Here is a 24,531-nt window from a genome sequence, read left to right on the forward strand (position 1 = left end):
AAAGTTTATATAATCATCATTTACTATTTAAAGTAACACCCACTAATTTTATCCTTGATGAATGCTAACGGATGTGTTTGATATTGACTGAGATGCAAAATAAACTAGTGGTGTGTGGCATCGTGCCTTAAGGCAAATTGCAGGAACTTCCCGTACCGTAATGAAATATTCGAGAAATTTTTAAACGTTTTCAAATCTATTATTACAAATACTGTAACTTTCATTATTTTTGCTAGCTTGTTATATCTGAGCAAATCAAATGTAAATCATAAATCATAAATCGATTTATCTCCAGAACATTAACAATTGTCATTTCATTTCGAATTTAATTAAAAAAAAAAAATAGTTGCCTAATTTACACAAAATTGAAAAAGTGCTCCCGCATAGTCACAGTCTAAACGCATTTTCAAACAATTCTGTGCGACATTTTCACTTAAACTGTGCTTAGCTTGTCGGTATTTTCACATTTTTCAATAGTTTTTACAAAATTTAACAAGTGCTCCTTAACATAAACAGTCTAAACGCACTTGGGTAAACATTTGCACCAGAGTGGCGCTTAGACTGTGCTTAGTAGGGTAATTTTTTAATTGTTTTTAATCCAAAATTAGATTTCTATTATTTATTTACCTAGAATTAAAATGAATTTTTTAATCTATATTTAATTGAATAAAAATGAATTTTTTTAAATGGGATTTTTTTTTTGAAAACATGGGATTTTTTTTGAAAACTTGGATTTTTTGTCTGAATTTTTTTTTTTGAAAACTTGAATTTTTTTTAAAAACTTGAATTTTTTTTTAAAACTTGAATCTTTTTTTAAAACTTGAATCTTTTTTTAAAACTTGAATCTTTTTTTAAAACTTGGATTTTTTTGTTTGAAAATTTGGAATTGTTTTTGAAAACTTGGATTTTTTTAAAAACTTGGATTATTTTCAAAACTTGGATTATTTTCAAAACTTGGATTATTTTCAAAACTTGGATTATTTTCAAAACTTGGATTATTTTCAAAACTTGGATTATTTTCAAAACTTGGATTATTTGAAAAACTTGGATTATTTGAAAAACTTGGATTATTTGAAAAACTTGGATTATTTGAAAAACTTGGATTATTTGAAAAACTTGGATTATTTGAAAAACTTGGATTATTTGAAAAACTTGGATTATTTGAAAAACTTGGATTATTTGAAAAACTTGGATTATTTGAAAAACTTAGAATTGTTTTTGAAAACTTTGATTGTTTTTTTGATAATTTGGAATCGTTTTCGAAAACTTGGAATTGTTTTTGAAAACTTGGAATTGTTTTTGAAAACTTGGATTTGTTTCTGAAAACTTGGATTTGTTTCTGAAAACTTGGATTTGTTCCTGAAAACTAGGATTTGTTTTTGAAAACTTGGGAAACACTTGGATTGTTTTAAATACTTAGAATGTTTGGATTTGTTTTTGAAAACTTCGATTTGTTTCTGAAAACTTGGAGTTTTTGTTTGAAAACTTGGAATGTTTGTTTGAAACCTTTGAATTTTTATTTGAAATACTTGGAATTGTTTTTGACTACTTGGAATTGTTTTTGAAAACTTGAAATTTTTTCGAAAACCTAAAACCATTTTCGATATTAAAAAGAATTCTGGAAATTAAAGAAAGTGCCATTTCCAGAAACTAAACGTTTCTTCTAACTATCACACAAGAAAAATGCTTTTTGAATCATTCAAATCGGACGCTTAGTTTTCTCAAAAACTGCCATTTTCGTACATTTAACCCTGTATCTTCGAAATGGCTGGACATACCTTTGCCAAAAACTAATCACCACTTCTTTCCGTCATTACAAATCGAATGTTTTTTAGATCAATCAAATCGGATACTCCGTTCTTTCAAAAACTCGATTTCTACTTTCTGCACTCTTTGCTCAGTATCTCCGTAACGGCTGGACCTGCCTTTGCCAAAAATTAATCAGCACATCTCCCTATCAATAGGGATCGAATGTTTTTTAAACCATTCAAATCGGTTGATCCATGCGGACATATAAAACATACACACACACACCCAAATCAATTTTTCTGAGGTATGCCAAAATGTTCAAAAACTCCTGAAACGTGAAGATATGCAAAAAAAATTCCCTACTGGAAGTTAATATATGATTTGTCTGTGTGACTCACACTTTAATTCACATTCATAAAACTCAGATAATAATTTTTAATCGAGTCATTTACTCGGAAATGGAGATTCCTCCACCGTCTAAAATTTTTATCCACTTTAAATCAAAACCCCAAAACTTTAACCTTTATTCTTTACCATAACTCAAAATAGCTCAATGTTTCTTCAAGCGATTCAACCATTTCTCAGTCGAAACTTTAAAATAAATCCATAAGAAAAGTAGTAGTTGCAGTACGAAGGCAAAAATTATTACCAGCAGCAGCAGCAGCAACTTGCTGCAGGAAGAACAGCAAAGTTCTAGATTTGTTTTCAAGAAAGTTATTAGCTGACATTACTAGGAAATTGTAATAAACTCGTCGAATCGGTGGAGGTGATTATGTAAAAAGTTTTTGCAAGGAAATTTTAATAGTAACTATGAATTAGTAGATTGGAAAAAGTCAATTTGGTAGTAAGATGATAGATACATAAGTCTAGGACTTATTAACTTCCCGTAGGATAGTTATAGTAATAGGCCAAAAATCGTAAATGAAAATTTTTGCATTTCTGTACGTTTTGAAGGTTTCTGAACACTTTGGCATACTTACTACTGGCATACAACAAATGGATGTGTATGTGTGTATGTTTTGCATGTCCGAATTTTGTTGTTAACGTTTTGGGCGTTTTGAATGGTTTGAAAAACATTCGATTTCTATTGATAGGGAGATGTGCTGATTAGTTTTTGGCAAAGGCAGGTCGAGCTGTTACGGAGATACGGAGAAAAGAGTGCAGAAAATACAAATCAAGTTTTTGAGAGAACGGAGTATCGGATTTGAATGATCTAAAAAACATTCAATTTGTATTGATTGGGAGAAGTCATGATAAGTTTTTGGCAAAGACAGTTCCCGCCATTTCGAAGATACAGAGCTAAATGTGCAAAAAATGACAGTTTTGGAGTGAACTAAGCGTCAGATTTGAATGATTCAAGAAGATTTTGCTTGTGTTGACAGTAAGAAGAAACGTCTAGTTTCTGGAAAAGGCTCTTTTTTCATTTTTATAATTTTATATTAATATCGAAAATGAAAATGAAAAAATTACAAGTTTTCGACAATTCCAAGTTTTCGAAAACAATTACAAGTTTTCATACACAATTTCAAGTTTTCAAATTAAAAAATGTTTAAAGTTTTTAAAATAATACAAATTTTTAAAATAATGCAAGTTTTTAAAATAACCTAAGTTTTCAAAAACAATTCCTAATTTCCAAAAAATCCTAGTTTAAAAAAAAAATCCGAGTTTTCAAACAAAAATTCCAAGTTTTCAATAAAATCCCAATAAAGTTTTTAAAATAATTCAAGTTTTCAAAAAAATCCAAGTTTTCAAACAAATAATTCAAGTTTTCAATATAATCACAAGTATTAAATAAATTTAATTTCTCATTTCATTCAAATTCATTTTAATTCTAGGTCAATAAATAATACAAATGTAATTTTAGATCAAAAATTCAAAAAATTACCCACGCTAAGCACAATCTAATCGCCACTCTGGTACAAATCTTCACCCAAGTGTGTTTAGACTGTTTATGTACTTTCGCAATTTTGTGAAAACAAAACTATTGAAAAATGTGAAAATGCCTCCAAGCTAAGCACAGTACAAGTGACAATGTGGCACTGTATTATTTGCAAATGCGTTTAGACTGTGACTATACGGGAGCACTTTTTCAATTTTGTGTAAATTTGACGCAACTATTTTTTTTTTTGAAATTGAATTCGAAATGAAATGACGATTGTTAATGTTCTGGAGATAAATTGATAAATTTATGATTTACATTTGATTTGCTCAGATTTAACAATAAGATAGCAAAAATAATGAAACTTACAGTATTTGTAATGATATATTTAAAAACGTTTAAAATTTCTCGAATATTTCATTACGGTATGGGAAGTTTCAGCAATTTGCCTTAAGGCACGATGCCATACACCACTAGTTATTTTATATAATTTAGGTTTATAGATTTGAGGTTATTTTTTATTTAACATGTAATTTTTTTTTGCAGTTTTGGTCAGCCTATGCTCCATGTTCTTCGCAATATTTGGACGCAGTCCAATTGACATTGGAGCAAATCGATGTTATCAGAAGACTTATCAGTCAGAATAATAAACAAATGAGACTGGTTACAAGTGCTGATGGTAAGTAATAATATATATATATATATATATATATATATAATATATATATATATATATAAATTACGGTGGTCCTCAATATGGATTTTTTCGAATTTCCTTGCTCCCAAGGGCTCAAATGCTTCCAAATTGATGAAAGACAATTTTCTGAGAGTTTTAGCTCTTATTATTAACTTTAAAGTTGTCCGCAGTTCATTTGTTTTATAACTTAGAAACAAGTTTTAAGTGCGGACTATGTTAGAGTTAATATTAAGAGCTAAAACTTTCAGAGAATTTTTGTTTATAAATTTGGAAGCGTTTGAGCCCCTGGGAACAAGGAAGTTCGAAAAATCCATATTAAGGACCACCCAAATATACATATATATTTAGTTTTATGAAAAACTTACCTAGGTTATGAGTACTGACATCCATACATGAGTATTGAGCCGTGGCATATCTGAAACAAAAAAATAATATTATTTAATATAGAAAATTCTGTATTATAAAAACAATAACAATTTAAAAATTAACCCTTTCGACTCGGATGCCGCCGCTCCGGCGGCATGGTCATTTTACCTTTGCGCTCGGATGCCGCCTCTCCGGCGGCATGATACGTTTTACCGTTCCACTCGGTTGCCGCCTCTCCGGCGGCAAATCGTCCCGTCGCGAACTAAACTTACAACATGTGATTTTTTGTCATATTTCTGAAATTAATTCACTATTAAGTTCATTTCAAAATCCGGTATAAAAAAAATTCCGAGTTGAGAGATATGTATAGCACTATAATATACCGAGCGCAGCGCACCGTCGAGCAGTTGGACTCCCGAGTGGAAAGTGTTAAATAAGAATATAAAACAATATCATACATCCATTCAGTATTACTTGATGTATTAAAATCTACTGCATGATCTTAGTAAAACTGATTTTAGTAAAAAAAAATTCATAAAATGAATTTTCTGATTTTTTCAACAAGTATTTGTATTTGAAACGGGTTTAGTTACTTTCCAAACAGAGGAAGCCTAAATAAAGAACATTTTCAGTAAATTCATGCAAATTGAAGCACAGTAAAAAAAACTCAGATCAAGAAAACTCCATTGACTTTCGTAAATATTCGTAATGAACTGCAACGGAAGTCCGTTACGCCCGAACCGTTCGTCATTCGCTCTCGATGAGATCATTCATCTATACAAGTCGATTGTGATTAGTCGTCGTGTATGCGGACCGATATCAACAAGAAAATCGGCATAGATAAATAAACATTTTAAAGTTACATCGTAGTATAAATCTTGATTTAATAAAAAATGCCTGAATCAGAAGAATATTTTACCCTGTTCCTTGAAAATAATAAAACAAATTATTAAACATTTGTGCATTGATTAGAAATTATTTCTATATAATTTTTAGTTTGTATAAATATTTGAAGTTATTAAAATAGAAAATATTTTTTAGGCAAGATAGATATTACAGCTGTACAGAGAATGAGACTGTATCGCCAGCGAAATAGTAAAAATGCAAGCAGTCAATGAATGTGTGTTAATTTTAATTACATGAAGTTCTTCACTTCACAATATTTGTTTAGGCGTTGTTTAACATAATCCACTGTGTGAACTAATATTATATAATTTATTAATCAGCAAATACTTCATTTCTCTAATAAAGGTTCATTTCTAAATGCTAATTACAATGACAAACCGATCATGTCACATTTGAATTTTAATGACATCATTGTTTTTAAATATTATACATATTTTTAGTGCTTTTATAAATATATAATTTATAATTGATCATTATATAAATGTGTGTAATGGTTGACACTAATAAATGTGTACATCGCGAGTGTTACCATATTACTAATAAACATTATTCAAAATTGTTTAATGATGTATTTATTTTTATCTTAAATGACATCTTGTACAGTAGCAAATAAGTTTTAGTTTAATCGCGTGTGAACCTTACGCGCACTCTTTTTTTTCAAATTTTAACCTACTTTGAACCATACGAAATCTATTTGTAGACGACACAATTTTTTATTCAACGCCGATGGAGTTTTCTCTATCCTCTAGCTATTTTTATAATGAAAAACACGCTTTTCCACTTTATTTACGTTGTCAGTAATTATAAAGTTGATCTATGCTAGAACTCTATATTTAACTCTTGAACTCTCCACTTCTAATAATCATTAATGCACTTATTTTTTACATAAGTCTATTTCTAATTCTTATATTTTTTCCGAACAAAAGCTCACATTGTCGCCGCCAAATGTACTTCTCGGTTTGCCATGAATCCATCTATCTATTCCGGTGGAGTTTTCTCCATCTCAGCTAATTCTCTAACGAAAAACACGTATTTTTCACGTAACATTAAGTTGAAGTTAAGTTCCGTCCGAAAGAGATTCTCTCTTAACTAAACGAGAGGAAATCTCGACGTCTTCACGTGGATTGTAAATAAAATGGACTTCCAGTGAAATGGGAAAGCATTTTGGAAAATTTGTTGAAAAGTTGAGGAAGAAATTAAGCTGAAGGAGTAAAAAATGAAGTAAAACTTATTTGCAAGTGTGCAAGATGGCATTTAAATGAAAATAAATACATCATATAACAATTTTGAATAATGTTTATTAGTAATGCTATACTAATGTTTATTTGTATCTCGTGATGCACACATTTATTAGTATCGACCAATATACAAATTTATATAATATTAATTTACAAGAGACGAATGCTATTGCATCCACGTCAAGTATTACTGTTCTATTGAACGCAATTTGCTTGCCCAAGGTAAAAGATATTTTAATCATTTTATAAGAGATGAATGCTATAGCATTCACGTCAAGTATTACTCTTCTATTTTATGCAATTTGCTTGCCCAAGCTGATGAAATATATAAGATAATACGAAAATACCTAAAGTTTTGATAAATACCTTGAGAATTACAATAAGTAAAAAAACGTCAAAATTTAAATCAAAATAATTGATTATTTATTTAAATTTAAATCAAAATATTGCTATAGCATTCATGTAATTTTGCATCACAATGAAAATGCATGCTAAAGCCTTCACGTCCAAAAACATAAGTATAAATTAATTTTTTTTTCAGGCATTTTTCATTAAACCAAGATGTGTACTATGATGTGACTTTGAAATGCTTATTTATCTATGCCGATTTTCTTGTTGATATCGGTATGCATACAACGTTTATGCCGGCACGCATACAACGACAGATCTCTATTTAGATACACGACGACTAATCACAATCGACCCGTATAGAAATGATATCATCGAGAGCGAATGACGAACAGTTTGGGCGTAACGCATTTCCGTTGCATTTGTACGGATTTACACCCTAGTTTTACTTCAAAAACCTCATCTTTTATTTCTCATCTATTTTTTGTATCATTTAATCAAGCATCTATTTAACTCCACCGTCGTAAATACCTCATCATAATATTTTTTTCCCTTAAATTCTCAACTAGATTTTCCGCTCTAGTTATCGTTGCGGCTTCGTCGAAACTTTTATGAAATCATTTTAAATTTAAAGTCGCCGAGAAATAAGTTTTAGAGTTTTCTCTGCGGCTGCTATAGCATACTATAGCATAATATAGCTACAATACAAAAGTATTTCATAATGCTTTCAACTTGTGAGATTGTACGTTATGGAGGCTTTTTGTTAATGTTGCTTTATAGTTATGAAGATTTACGGTGGAGGACTGGTGGAGAGTATTTACCATGAACATATTGTATTTGTAATGCGATATTTTTGTAAAATGACACTCCAGAAAACATAATTTAATATTTTAAATCTCACAATCTGATTATAAAACACTTTAGAAAATATTTTTATGAAGTAATTGCTAAAACGCCTGAACAAATATTGTTTTCACAATTTTGCTCAACATGTAATTGTGTTTGAAGAACTTCATGTAATTAAAATTAACATGCATTCATTGACTGCTTGTATTTTTTTTACTTTTTGCCTGGCGATATAATCTCATTCTTTGAACAGCTTTAATATCTGATTCTGGCGTATAACATAGAAATGTTATGGCAAGGCCATTGTAGGCTCTAACTTGCATACATTATGCTACTGAATCGTACTGTAAACTGTCAAAGTATTGTTCATGCACTTGCTGTGCATTCAGGCGTTTTACACATAAACTGCAACGTCACTTGTATGTTATAAACTTGGGTCAAAAACACCCTGTTATCTAAGATTGTTTTTTTGACATTTGTGCGGTTTCTAGATTAGGTTTTCTTTCTGAGAAACACGTCTGACTGCACAGGTTTATTAAAGGTTTATAAAATAAAATAAATATTTAGAATCGTGTTTATACGTGTGTGAATGTTATGTGCAAGTAGTTTTATAGAGAGAATGCATTTTCTTGTGATAAAAGAAATAGAATGCATTTCGCGACTGTAAAGTGCATTGCGCAGTAAATGTCTTGTAAATCGCTATCTTGCATGTTCTATACAAACATACATTAAACTTTAGAAATTTATATATATATATATATAAATATATATATATATATATATATATATATATATATATATATACAATTTGAATGTACATTCAAAAACTTAAATATTACTAGAATCTGCATAATCTCACACAAATGTACAAATTCTAAAAAAAAACTACAGAATCTCCAAAAATAATATACTCTACAAAATCATATAAGAGTTTAACTGATATTGTAATATGCAGCAAATAATCATATAATTTACAATTTTTACAAAGTGTAAAAATTTACAAAGCCTCACAAAAAGCCTCACAAATCTCTACAGAGCCTCACAAAAATCTACAAAGCCTCACAAAAATCTACAAAGCCTCACAAAAATCTACAAAGCCTCACAAAAATCTACAAAGCCTCACAAAAATCTACAAAGCCTCACAAAAATCTACAAAGCCTCACAAAAATCTACAAAGCCTCACAAAAATCTACAAAGCCTCACAAAAATCTACAAAGCCTCACAAAAATCTACAAAGCCTCACAAAAATCTACAAAGCCTCACAAAAATCTACAAAGCCTCACAAAAATTTACAAAGCCTCACAAATATCTACAAAGCCTCACAAAAATCTACAAAGCCTCACAAAAGTCTAACTGACAAGATTTTATAAATACAAAGCTTCATAAAAGTCTACTAGGCTTCAAAACTAGTTGCAAAACCTGATAAAGTGTTCGACGTCTCATAAAAGACTTCTAATCATCATACAAATCTGCAATGGGTGGTCTCATAAAAGCTTTCAAGGCCTTATAGGAGTCTTCGATGCCTTTTAAAAGCCTTCGAGGCCTCGTAAAAGTTTTCGAGGCCTTGTAAGAGCCTTCAAGCTTTGTATAAGCTTTCAAGGCTTCATAGAAGCTCCAGAGGCCTCATAATGAATTTTCAGGCCACATAAAAGCCTTCGCGGTCTCATAAAAGCCTCTGAGACCTCACAAAAGCCTCCAAGGCCTCACAGAAGCCTCCGAAGCCTTATAAAAGCCTCTGGGGCCTCATAGAAGCCTCCTAAGTTCTACAAACGCCTCCGTGGCTTCATGAAAGTCTCCGAAGCCTGATACAAGTTTTTGAGGCCTTATAAAAGCCTTCAATGTCTCATAAAAAATTGCAAGATGACTTACAAAAGTTTTTGGTGTCTCATAAAAAGACGACTCAAAAGACTTCAAACCTCAGAAAAGTCATCGAATTCTTATAGAAATCTGCAAGAAGCCTCATAAAAATCTGCAAAAGGATCTATAAAAAAAGTGCAACAATTCATAAAAAACTGCAAGGCCTCACAAAAATCTGCAAAACCTCACGAAAAACAACAAGCCCGCACAAAAATCTGCATAACATTACAAAAATCTGCAACACGTCTCCCAAAAATCGGCCTTCGAAAAATGTGCAAGGCCTCCCAAAATCTCCCAAGGCCTCCCAAAATCCCCCAAAGCCTCCCAAAATCCCCCAAAGCCTCTCAAAATTTCCCAAAGCCTCCCAAAATCCCCCAAAGCCTCCCAAAAACCTGCAAGGCCTCACAAAAACCTGCAAGGCCTTACAAAAAAACCTGCAAGTCCTCCCAAAAAACCAGCAAAGCCTCCGAAAAATCTGCAAGAACTCCCAAAAAATCTGCAAAGCCTCCCAAAAATCTACAAGGCCTCACAAAAATCTGCAAGGTCTCACAAAAATCTGCAAAACCCCCACAGAAATTTTCAAAGCCTCAAAAAAACCTATGAAGCCTCCCAAAAAAAACTGCAAGGCCTCATACAAACCTGCAAGGTCTAACAAAAAAATGCAAGGCCTTGTAAAAATATGCAAGGCCTCCCAAAATCAATTAACCTCTAACTAAAAAAAATTATTCCACAACAAATGTATTTTTTTTTAATTATTATCCAAACAAAAATGTGATAATTTTCTAAATGAATCCGTAAATCAGCTTCCAACTCTTCTTAACTTAAAGTTGCACAATAAAACTGAAAACTTTTTAGATCATAGCAAAGTACAAGAGCAGTGGTTCAACAACAAGATTACGTTTCGAATAAATATTCTCGGCATCAGACTATAACAAACAGTTTGAAAAAGTTTCATATTTCAAATGTTACACAACAAGTTTTCTGCGAAATCTTAGTATTTATGATATACACACAAAACAGAGCTTATAGTTTGTATTTTAACTTGTATTTCGCTTATTGCGAGTTTGAGAAATGAGCAAAGTTACCTTTGAAATGGAGATTTGAGAAATGGATACTTATTTAATACCAGGGCTAACTAAATAGCACTTTAAACTACGGATAAACTTCATATCAAAAACGATTAATTTTAGAATTTTGTTGAAAATATTCCGTCAAAATTGTAATTTTATAGTTTATTTTTAATATCCCGCAGGGTAAATTATAGTAATCGCAAAAAAATCAAAAATGTAATTTGTTATGTATCTTTACGTTTCAAAGGTTTCTGAACATTTTGGCATACCTTATAAAAAACGAATGTATGTGTGTGTTTGTGTGTGTTTGTGTGTGCGGATACAAATTTTTGTCGACAATTTTAAGTTTTATGTGACAGAATTATTTACGTCTCCACCGTAGTATGTTTGTCAAAGAGTGCGACAAAACCATTTCGGTGTGTTTTAACAATAACCATTTCCTTTCAAATAAAAGAGACTTGGTAGATTTTTAAGAGACTTTGTAGATTTTTGTGAGGTTTTATGAATTTTTAATAGATTTTGTAGATTTTTAAGAAGTTTTGTAGATTTTTAAGAGGATTTGTAGATTTTTAACTGACTTTGTAGATTTTCAAGAAGTTTTGTAGATATTTTAGACACATTGTAGATTTTTAAGAGGCTTTGTAGATTTTTAAGAGGATTTGTAGATTTTTAAGAGGATTTGTAGATTTTTAAGAGGATTTGTAGATTTTTAAGAGGCTTGATACATTTTTAAGGGGCTTGATAGATTTTTAAGAGGCTTGATAGATTTTTAAGGGGCTTTGTAGATTTTTAAGAGACTTTGTAGATTTTTAAGAGACTTTGTAGATTTTTAAGAGACTTTGTAGATTTTTAAGAGACTTTGTAGATTTTGTGAGGTTTGTTAGATGTTTGTGAGGCTTGGTAGATTTTTGTGAGGCTGTTTAGTACATTACGAGGCATAAAAGCTTTTTTGAGGTTTGGTAGATTTTGTGAGACTTGGTAGAATTTTGTAAGGTTCCAAAGATTTTTGTGTGGGTTCAAAGATTTTCGTGAGGCCTCAAAAATTTTCGTGAGGCCTCAAAAATTTTTGTGGGACCTCAAAAATTTTCGTGAGGCCTCAAAAATTTTTGTGGGGCCTCCAAGATCTTTGTGAGGCCTCCAAGATCTTTGTGAGGCCTCCAAGATCTTTGTGAGGCCTCCAAGATCTTTGTGAGGCCTCCAAGATCTTTGTGAGGCCTCCAAGATCTTTGTGAGGCCTCCAAGATCTTTGTGAGGCCTCCAAGATCTTTGTGAGGCCTCCAAGATTTTTGTGAGGCCTCCAAGATTTTTGTGAGGCCTCCAAGATTTTTGTGAGGCCTCCAAGATTTTTGTGAGACCTTGAAGATGCTTGTGCGACCTTGAAGATGCTTGTGAGACCTTGAAGTTGCTTGTGAGACCTTGAAGTTGCTTGTGAGACCTTGAAGATGCTTGTGAGACCTTTAATTTATTTGTGAGGCCTCCAAGATTTTTATGAAGCCTCCAAGATTTTTATGAAGCCTCCAAAATTTTTGTGAGGCCTCCAAGATCTTTGTGAGACCTCAGATATATTTGGAAGGTTTTGAAAATACTTGGGAGGCCTTGGAGATATTTGTAAATCTTTGTAAACATTTGTGAGTCTTTGTAGATATTTCTGAGTCTTTGTAGATATTTCTGAGTCTTTGTAGATATTTCTGAGTCTTTGTAGATATTTCTGAGTCTTTGTAGATATTTCTGAGTCTTTGTAGATATTTCTGAGTCTTTGTAGATATTTCTGAGTCTTTGTAGATATTTCTGAGTCTTTGTAGATATTTCTGAGTCTTTGTAGATATTTCTGAGTCTTTGTAGATATTTCTGAGTCTTTATAAATATTTCTGAGTTTTTAAAATATTTATGAAGACTCAGAAATATTTATAAAAACTCAGAAATATTTATAGTCTTAAAAAATATTTCTGAAACTTTGTCGATATTTCTGAAACTTTATAGATATTTCTGAAACTTTGTAGATATTTCTGAAACTTTTTTGATATTTCTGAAACTTTTTAGATGATTCTGAAACTTTTTAGAATCTCTAGCTTTTTATGATATTTTATAGACTTTTGTCGTATAGATTTTAAAAATAAAAAAAATTGCGCACAACTCATTTAAAAAAAAATCCAAAACTATCTTAATTTTCAACTATCTTAATTCAATTCCATCACCTCTATAACTTCTCTTGAATTAAATTCTCTCCTAAACGAATTTAAATACACAATGAACCACAACCATCTACATCTCCACCGTTTGTTTCACAAACTCATTTTGTCTTTGTACAAAAGAAATAGAACTTTTATCCAGATAACAAACTAAGTCGTCCACAAAACAAAGTCATCGAAATCGCCATCGTAGAAGAGAAGGACTTTCTTTAGAAGAGATTTTCTAGTTTTTCGAATCCTCCACCGGAATATCTTGATTGAGGAAAAACACCGAGATAATAAGTTTACACCGGTGGAGACAAAAACATAACATAAATCTAAGGTAGAGAATGAGGATTTTGTATAGTCCACTCTGGAAATGGATTTATGGACTCCGATTTTTTAAAGTTTTTGCACGGATGTCTATATGTAGCTTATTCAAAAGTGATTTTATATTATCACCACCAATGTCGATTTAAAATCTGCTGCAATTGAATAAATGAATATTCATTTATGAAATTGAAATTATTGCATTTTAACAGCAGACTTCATATTCGCAAAAAGATTTGCATAAATGGCCTCCGTCATATTTTTATCCGTCGATGGTGAAATAACTCTGTTTTAATTGCTTCCAATAATTTCCAATAGTTTGTAGAATAAAAATGGATAGAAAAAAATAAAAAAATCGGTATATAGTCGAAGCCAGATATTGCGAACGGAATTTTTATTTTATGAGCTTTTTATTTGAAAGGAAATACGGATTGTTAAAAATACGCCGAAATGGTTTTACAAAATACGGTGGAGGCGTGAATATTTTTGTCACCTAAAAATCAAATTAAAAGTGAACTATAAAATTATAATTTTAGTGACAAATTTTCAACATATTTGTATGAATCCTTGCAGATTTTTAGGAAGGTTTTGCAAATTTTTATGAGACCTTGCAGATTTTTGGGGTCCTTGAACCTTTTTCGGAGGCCTTGCAGCATTTTTTGAGGTCTTGTAGACATTTATAAAGCTTTGCATATTTATGGGAGGCCTTGCAGGTTTTGTGGGAGAGGTTCACAGATTTTTGGAAAGCTTTGCAGATTTCTGTGAGGCCTTGAGATTTTTGTGAGAACTTGCAGGTTATTTTGGGAGACCTTGCAGATTTTTGGAAGGCCTTGCAGATTTTTGAAAGGCCTTGTAGATTTTTGGGATCTCAAATATCTGCAAGGCTTCATAACTATCTGTAAGACTTTTTAAAAATATTCAAGGCTATATAAATTATTTTTAAGACCTCACAAAACCCAACCCAGCCTCACAAAATTCCACCAATCCTCGCAAAATCATTTACGTCTAAGGAAATTCTAAAAAGCCTCACTAATTTTTAGAAAGTCTCACAAAAATATAGACAATATTTTGAAAATCTACAAAGACTTTTAAAAATCTACCAAGTCTCACAAAAATCTACTAAGTCTTTTGTAAATCTACAAAGCCGCTTAAAAATCTACAAAGCCCCTTAAAAATCTACAAAGCCTCTTATAAATCTACAAAGTCTCTGAAAAATCTTACAAAAGTCTACAACATCTCACAGTAAACCACAAGGTCTTAAAATAATTTATTATATCTCACAAAAATTTACAACGTCTCACAAAAAAACTACCAAGACTTACAAAAATCTACTAAGGTTTTTACTATATTGCAACGTTTTAGAAAATGATGGATCTTACAAAATTAAAAATGTCTCACTTAAAAGTATAGTTTCTCACAAAAGTGTACCAAGTCTTACAAAAATACAAAAGACTAAAAATTCTCACTAAATTCTCTTAAAAATCATAAGAAACTATGAAGTCTCACAAAATAATCTACCAAATTTTACAAAAATCTACAACGTCTCACAGTCAACCACAAAATATTACAGTAATTTACAAGGTCTCATAAAAATTAACAAAGTCTCATAAAAATCAAGTAAATCTCACAAAATTCTACCATGTCCCACAAACATTTTTTACGCCTCACAAAAAACAAGTACTAAATCTCACAAAAATTTACAACGTCTCACAATAATTTACATATTCTCACAAAAATCTATAACGTCTTACAGTAAATCACATAGTCTCACAAAAATCTACATCGTCTCATAGTAAACCACAAAGTCTTACAAAAATCTACTAAAGTTTTTACAAAATTGCAACGTTTTACAAAATTTTACATCTTACAAAATTAAAAATATCTTACAAAAAACTACAGTGTTTCACAACAATATACAAATTCTCACAAAATTTGTTCAAGACTCACTCAAGAAATTCTAGCAAGTTTGACAAATAATTTTAGCAAATCTCACCAAAATCTACCAAATCTCACAAAAATACAGAAAACTAAAAGATCTCACTAAAAACTATCAAACCTCATAAAAAACTATAAAGCCTCACAAAGGAAACTAACAAATCTCACAAAAGTCTATAACGTCTCACAGTAATCTACATAGTCTTACAGTCATTAACAAGGTTTTACAAAAATCTATAACGTCTCACAAAAATCTATAACGTCTCACAAAAAAAATCTAACAAGACTCACAAAAATCTATTAAGGCTTTTACAAAATTGCAACGTCTTACAAAATTCTACATTTTACAAAATTAAAAATATCTTGCAAAAAACTAAAGTATTTTACTAAAATCTACAAATTCTCACAAAAAAACGATCAAGACTCACACAATTCAACAAAGCCTCACAAAAATCTTAAATGCCTCACAAAACACTGCAAAACCTCACAAAATTCACCAAAGTCTCATAAAATGTAAAAAGTCTCATAAAATTTAAAAAAGTCTCATAAAATTTAAAAAAGTCTCATAAAATTTAAAAAAGTCTCATAAAATTTAGAAGTCTCTTAAAATTTAAAAAAGTCTCATAAAATTTAAAAAACTCTCATAAAATTTAAAAAAGTCTCACAAAATTCAACAAAGTCTCACAAAAATCTATAAACTTTTTCAAAAATATACAAAGTATCCTAAATATTTACAAAATATCTTAAATTTCTACTAAAATCTACCACGTCTCACAACATTTAACAAAAATCTTCATAACTACTAAATTTGTTGACCCAGAAAAATAAAACTCAGTTTGCTCGTTAGTTGTGTCGTTTTTCATAAAAAAGCCCTTGCTGCTTTTTATCCTTGCTTTGATCTCTCTCGTAAAGTACATGTCCTTAATTATATATATATATATATATATATATATATATATATTTATATATTTATATATTTATCTCTACCTTTCCATTACCCAAAATTTTCAACATATTTGTCATTCGTAAGAAAACATCAAGAGTTTATTAAAACATCCTTTCAAAGAATCCGCGTACCGCAACTGAGTGTCCTTTTCATATTTTCCCTTCTTTTTCAAATTATCCTTTTGAATGAAAAATCTTTTGAGGCGTGAACGAAACGAAAAAAAGGACGATCGCAATTTCTGTGTCATCATCAAAAGAATCGGTTGAGACGTCCTTGAGATATCTTTTACCTTTTTTCATAAAAATCTCCGGGTCGAAAAACGAGAGCAATTAATTATCATTTAGGGAAAAAGGTAATAGAAGGTGGAGCAGTCTCCACCGTTTTACATGTCGATAGTAAAAAATATTTGTTTGTTTGTTGTTATTTGAAATTGATATACAGATTGAGATGCGGTGGAGTAATCTCCATTTTACGTTACAATTGTTATAGATTTATTTAAAGTTTTTTTTTTGTTTTTAGGTATTGAAGAAGCCCATCGTTTGGGGTTTCTTGGTTCTTTAATTGGAGTGGAAGGTGGTCATTCCATTGGAAATAGTTTGGGAGTTTTGAGATCGTTTTATGATCTTGGAGTTCGATATTTGACGTTGACACATACGTGCAACACTCCATGGTAAGTGTTTTTTTTTCTAATTTTAATCGTTATTTATTTTATTTATGAATTTTGAATTTTATTTTACAAAATTAAAATGAGAAAGAAATTTAAATTAGACAAAATTTAAATTATAAGAAATTAAAATTATAAAAATTTAAAATTATAAAAAATTAAAATTATAAAAATTTAAAATTATGAAAATTTAAAATTATAAAATTTAAAATTAGAAAAAAATAAAATTAAAAAAAAAATAAAATTAGAAAAAATAAATATTGGAAAAAAAAATCGAAAAAATTACAATTAGAAAAAGTGTGATAATTTTTCAGGATTTTTTTTTATGATTTTGCATTTTTTTTCATGTAAGTTGTTTTTATTGAACTTCTTTCATTGATGATGTTTTACAAATTATTAGAATTTTACTGAGTTATATTATTGTTTTTTTTTTAATTTTAGGGCTGATTGCTGTTTAGCTGATGAGCCAGGACGTGTCCCACATATTGGAGGCCTGAGTAATTTCGGCAAAGTAAGTAAAAATATACATAGTAAGTTATTTTTTTAATTTAAATGAATTTTCTGTATATATATATAATTTTGTAAGCGAAATTCTACATCATCTGTAACCTTTTTTTAATAATCTTAATTGGTAAAATTTATAAAATTTAATTTAAAATTTTGTATATTGTCAAATTTATTACTTTTGTGTCTGTTGTTAAATGTCTCACAAAAATCTGTCTCACAAAAATTTAAAAAGTCTCACAAAAATTTACAGAGTTTTACAAGAATTCAGAAAATCTCATAAAAGTCTAGAAAGTCTCATAAAAGTCTAGAAAGTCTAATAAGAATTTAAATAGTCTAACATGAATTTTAAAAGTTTCACAAAAATTTAAAAAGCATCACAAAAATTTCAAAAGCATCACAAATATTTCAAAAGTATCACAAAAGTTTCAAATCCATCACAAAATTTTCAAAAGTCTCACAAAAATTTAAGAAGTATCACAAAAATTTAAGAAGTCTCACGAAAATGTACAAGTCCTGACAAAAATTTAAAAAGCTTGACAAAGCTTCACAAAAAAATTAAAAAACCTCACAAAACATTTAAAAAACCTCACAAAAATTAATAAAAAAAAACTGACAAAAAATCTAAAATACCTCACAGAAATGTTGAAGCCTCACCAAAATTTAATAATCCTCACAAAAATCTAGAAAACCTCACAAAAAATTTCAAAGCCTCGAACAAATTTTCAAAGCCTCGAACAAATTTTCAAAGCCTCAAACAAATTTACAAATACTTATGCGAATACAAAGCCTTATTAGAATTTATAGTACAAACGCTCACAAGAATTTAAAAATGTAGAAAGTCTCACAAAAATTTACAAAGTCTCACAAAAATTTACAAAGCCTCACAAAAATTTACAAAACCTCACAAAAATCTACAAAGCCTCATAAAAATCTACAAAGCCTCTCACAAATATATATTTGAAAAAAAAAACGAGTCTCATAAAATTCATAAAATCTCTAGGAACAATCCAAAAATAGCATAAATTTAAGAAGTCTTACAAAAATCTAGAAAGTATCACAAATATTTATTTTCAAAAAAAAAAAAAATGATTCCCTTAAAATTTAAAAAACTTCACAAAAATTTAAGATGTCTCAAAAATTTAATATGTCTCTATGTCTTTTGCAAAGCTTCACAATCATTTACAAAGCCTTACAAAAATTTAAAATGCCTCACAACAAGTTAAAAAGTTTCACAAAAATCTAGAAAGTCTCACAAATATATAATTACAATAAAAAAAATCGAATCTCACAAAAAGTTAAGAAACCTCACAAAAATTAAAATTTGCAGTCTCAAAAATTACAAAACCTTACAGAAATCTAAGAATCCTCACAAAAATCTATGAATCCTCACTAACAAATCTAACAAGTCTTATAAAAATCTAATAAGTCTCACATAAACTGGAAAAACCTCACAAAAATTTGAGAAGTTTTACAAAAATCTACAAACTCGCACAAAAATCTACGAACTTTCACAAAAGTCTAAAAAGTTTCACAAATATATTTACAAAAAAAATCGAGTTTCATGAAAATTTAAGAAGCCTCACAAAAATATAGAAAGTTTTTCAAAAATTTACAAAGCCTCACCAAAAATTTACAAAACATCACAAAAATTCAAGAAGCCTCACAAAAATTCAAGAAGTCTAGCAAATATTTTACAGAGTCTCAAAAAAAATTCTTTGCATCTCGAAAACATTCCTTCGGGCCTCCGAAACATTTCTTCGGGCCTCGAAAACATTCCTTCGGGCCTCGAAAACATTCCTTCGGGCCTCCTAAAAATTGTTTCAGGCCTCCTAAAAATTCTTTAAGGTCTCCAAAAATTATTTCGAGCCTCACAAATTTTCTAATTCTTTTCTAAGTCCCACAAGAATTTAAAAATGTAGAAAGTTCCAAAAGAATTTTAAAATTTAGAAAGTACCACAAAAATCTAGAGTCTCACAAAAACTTACAAAACTTTACAAAAATTTACAAAGCCTCACAAAAATTTAAGATTCCTCGTAAAAATCTAAGAATTCTCACAAAAATTCTACAAAGTCTCGATTTTTTACTGAGTCTCGCAGAAATTCTGGTGCACAAATCGCACAAATTTTCTACCGAACTTCACAAAACCTATCAAGTTTCTAAACATTCTAACAATAAATATCAAATACAGTGTTCAATAATTAGTCAACCCACACCCAAACTTCACAACACTCCACCGCAAATAAAACCATAAATATCCACTTCAAGAAAGTTAATAACCAGACATTTTATTCCTCTCCACATGTGTAAATATCGTTTTCCCATCAACTTTTTTATAAATTTATCTCGCACGCACATGGTTCACACAATACGATATTAAATTTTTTATTGACAACTGATATTACGGCCGCCGGTGGCGCTGTCGTCGCCCTCTTTAACGTTTCTTGCTTCGAAGAACGGTGGAGGAGTAGAGGAGTACGAGTAAAGGAGTAAAGTATAATGGCGACATCAAAAATATGATTTTCTATACTTTTATATAGTGAAAATGTGTTGTGGAGAAACGATTTTACGAGATTTTCCAATTTAAAATGTATTTTAATATTTATTAACTTGTGTCGCACGAGAGGCGTCTATGAAAATTCGTTTACGGAATGTTTTAGGAAATGGAATTTGTTATACGGTGGAGCGATCGATGGAGTGAACTGCATTGAAGGGTTTATAGATTTTATGTGAATAGATCGATATATATATATATATATATATATATAATATAATATAAATCTCGTGTCACGATGTTGGTTCGCGATGGACGTCCAAACTACTGAACCGATTTTAAATTTTATTGGCTCATCGTGTGCATATATATCCAACTTAGGTTAAAGGAAATTTTGAAAAGTAAATTTGAAATATAAATATAAAATTTTTATTAATTTCTAAAAATTTTGACAGAAAATGACCAAAAAAACAACACTAAAATGACAAATGTCAAAATTTAAGGAAATTTCGATAATTTTTGAAAAAAAAGTGCCTTAAAAAATAAAATTCAGAAACATGTACATATATAGAAATATCCAACATTTAAATCAAAATTTGATGAAATGCTAAATTCAAAATCACTGTTTATAGTTTTAAATCTAATTAAAAATCAATGCTTAAAAATTTAAATAAATGTTGGCATGTAAAAAAATTAAATGTCATTTGTCAATATTTATGAAAATAATTATATAATTTAATTGATTAGCTCACCAAATTATTTTGGAAACCAAAACTTCATCAAAACATTATAGATCAGAGATCACAATAAAAAAGCGGCATATTGAATTTAAAATTAATCATAAACAAAATTTTGACATTTCACAAAAAAATGTTTAACGGCTTACTTCAATAAGAAGCAAATGAATTAATTATTCCAAGTTATGTTGTAGGCAATATTGCCAAGCAAATTATAGATACAAAACATTATTGTAAAATAAATATTATCAAATTATATTAATTTAGGACCAAGAAGGAAATATTTTGACATTTATACATTTAGTGCATATTGGATATATGAAATTGACATTCACTATTTTTCAATTAAATGCAAATGTAACTAGTGGGGTGGGTGGCATCGTGCCTTAAGGCAAATTGCTAGAACTTCCCGTACCGTAATGAAATGTTCGAGGATTACTGAATGTTTTAAAATAGATTATTATAAATATTGTAACATTGTCTAATATGTATAAGAATTATATAAACTGAATTGCAGAGTTGAAATTATTTGTGAAGTATATTAGAACTATAGTCAGAATTAAAAATAAAATCTGAAATATTTTCGATATACAAAAAACTAAAAAAAAAAAAAAAAAAGGAAAAAATATTGGGACAATTTTTTTTTCCAAAATCAATTTTTTTTGTTAAGACAAGCAGAAAGTTCTTTGAATCATTTAAATCGGACGCTTAGTTCTCTCAAAAACTGCCATTTTTTACATATTTAGCTCCGTATCTTCAAAATGGCTGGGCCTGCCTTTGCCAAAAACTACTAAACACTTCTCCCAATCATTACTAATTCAATGTTTTTTAGATCATTCAAATCGGATACTCCGTTCTCTCGAAAATTCGATTTCTATTTTCTGCACTTTTTGCTCCGTATCTCCGAAACGGCTGGACCTGCCTTTGCCAAAAACTAATCAGCTCTTTTCCCTATCAATAGGAATCGAATGTATTTTGAACCATTCAAATCGGTTGATCCGTGCGCCCTAAAACGTGACTGGAAATTTGTATTCATACATACATACACACACACACATCCATTTTTTCTGAGGTATGCCAAAACGTTCAGAAACCTTTAAAACGTCGAGAAATGTAAAAATTTTTAATTCCGATTTTCGGCCCATTACAATAACTTACCCTACGGAAAGTTAAAAAATCAAATATTTATATAAAAAATTATGTATTTAGATAAAGATACTGCGTTGATTTAGACTAAAATTTAATTTATTATTTAATTTTAAAAAATTGACATAAACAAAATTAAAATAAATAAAACACTAAGATGCGTTGGAATTATATATCGAAGTGTAAAGAAATTTGTGTAATTAAAATATAATATTATTATTAATATATCAGTTAAGATATATTTTGATTGTCATCGCAAATGCTAATTTTACAGGAAATTGTAACCTCTTAAATAGTACAATCTGAGGGTATCATTGGAGTCTGATAAAAACAATCTAGACAAACTAAATATTATATCATATTATATAAAATTTTGACCGAAAAGAAAATATTTTGACAGTTATAATTAATTTGAAATAAAATGCAAATGTCAAAAATCGTATCTTTATGTAAAAAAATATTTATTTCCACAATATTTCTGTGTTGATTTAGCCAAACTTATGAATTTAACAATTATATAATTATTCATTGATGACTTAAAATAATTATTAATTTATTAACAAATAAATAATATTTGAAAGAAAATTTTATTGACATATATCACATGACAAAACTATAATAAACAAAAAACTATGATGCGAGTGAATTAATTTTTGAACAATAAAATGTCAAATATTTTTGAAAATTATAACAAGTTTTTAACTATTTGTCAAAGAATCAGAGTCCAAATCTATTGGATATTTGATTTTTGGCAATTTTAATAATTTTTTATCAATTTAGGCATATTTTTTATGGCAAAACAACGTTTGCCGGGTTCGCTAGTATATATATATATATATATATATATATCCATATATATCCATATATATCATAATTTCACCTCCTCCACCATGTCAACTCAGCTCGATGTATAAATTAAAACTTTGCTCTCATCAGGCAAGACTCTAAAGTTGAGACCCGGTTGTTCCGTATTTGCTATGTAGTTTCCATCATCGTATAGGTATATGAATGGTATTCGAGTGGTATATTTTAATTACGTTCATATACCACCCACCACCTCCATCTACCGAGAACCTCTCAAATTGAACAAGTAATGAGCAATTTCTCGAAGAAGTAATTAGTTGTAACATTCAGACGAAAGTTGTAATGGTAAATTGTACTGATATTAAATATTGTATGGGAAAAACTAAAATATTTTTGACATATGAAATTTTTATGCAAGTAGTTCACATTTTTTTAATTATATTTTAAGTTACGTTATTTCATAGTTTTTGTGTTTCATTTGTACTAATTCTCAATAATAAAATTCTCAAAACTGAACTTTTTTATTTCAAATTTTCTTAATTCATATTATACAAATCAAACGATTGCGTTTTAAATACCATAATATAAATATGGCATTACATTTCACATCTAAATTTTACATTTCGTATTCCACAATAAAAATTTTATTCCACGAATTGCATTGTGTGTATTTCAAAATTTATATTCCATCTCAAATTTTTACATTCCAGTCGAAGACGTGCTTTCTTATTTTTAGGAACGGCAGGTCCAGTCGTTCAGGAGGTATAAAACAAAAGGTTACAATTAAGTTTTTGTGAAAACGGAGCATCCGATTAGAATGATTCAATAAACAGTCGGTTTGTATCGACATCAAAACGTGCTGACTTGCTTTCAAGTAAAGCAGGTCCTGTCGTTTCGGAGGAACAGAACAAAAGATGCAAAAGATTGAAATTGAAATTCAGTTTTTAAGGGAACTGAGAATCCGATTAGAATCATTCAAAAAACAGTCGCTAACTTGTTTTTATAAAAGGCAGGTCCTGCCGTTTCGGAGGTACATAGCAAAAGATGTAAAAATTTCAATTAAGTTTTTGAGAGAATGAAGTATTCGATTAGAATGATTCAAAAAACAGTCGGTTTGTATCGACGTCAAGACATGTAGATTTGTTTTTTTAGAAAGGTAGGTCCAGCCGTTTCGGAGGTACAGAGCAAAATATGTAAAAATGCCAGTTAAGTTTTTGAGAGAATAGAATATCCGCTCAGAATGATTAAAAAAATTATCGATTTATATTGATGAGAAGATGTGCTAATTAGTTTTTGGTAAAGGCAGGTCCTGCTCTTTTGGAGATGCAGAGCAAAAAGTGCAAAAAGTGCAAAAGATGACAATGCAGTGTTAAAATGATAAATTTTAAAAGAACTGAACATCCAATTAGAATGATTCAAAGAACATTCGTTTCGCACTGAAGAGGAAACTTTGTGGTTAGTTTTTAGCAAAGACAGGTCCAGCCGTTTTGGAGGTACAAGCAAAAGATGTACAAGATGGCAATTAAGTTTTTGAGATAATAGAGTATCCGATTAGAATGATTCAAAAAACATTCTATTCACACTGAAGAAGAGACTTGGTGGTTAGTTTTTGGCAAAGGCAGGTCTAGCTATTTTGGAGGCACGTAGCAACCAATTTGATTAGTTCAAAACACATTCTACAACGTACGATATCAACATTTAAGGCCACCCAACATATTTTCTCTTGGCAAATTGAATCTCTAAATATAACTTGCTTATATGAAATTATATATATATATATATATATATATATATATATATATATATATATATATATATATATATATCTAAACATTCGTCATCTCAAC

The 24,531-nt window shown here is 29.7% G+C and overlaps 1 protein-coding gene across 1 annotated transcript in view; it reads left to right on the forward strand.

Moving 5' to 3' along the window:
- Nucleotides 1-24,531, forward strand: part of LOC113388445 (dipeptidase 1-like) — a 158,210-nt gene that overhangs the window by 53,519 nt on the left and 80,160 nt on the right. The window contains exon 5 of the mRNA XM_026625821.1: nucleotides 17,441-17,510. Coding sequence (XP_026481606.1) covers nucleotides 17,441-17,510 — 70 coding nt within the window. The remainder of the gene's footprint in view (nucleotides 1-17,440; nucleotides 17,511-24,531) is intronic.

The sequence above is a fragment of the Ctenocephalides felis genome, unplaced genomic scaffold (assembly GCF_003426905.1).
Source record: "Ctenocephalides felis isolate EL2017-DRISC unplaced genomic scaffold, ASM342690v1 CF-g0.4_SCAFFOLD_03572, whole genome shotgun sequence".
Lineage (NCBI taxonomy): Eukaryota > Metazoa > Arthropoda > Insecta > Siphonaptera > Pulicidae > Ctenocephalides > Ctenocephalides felis.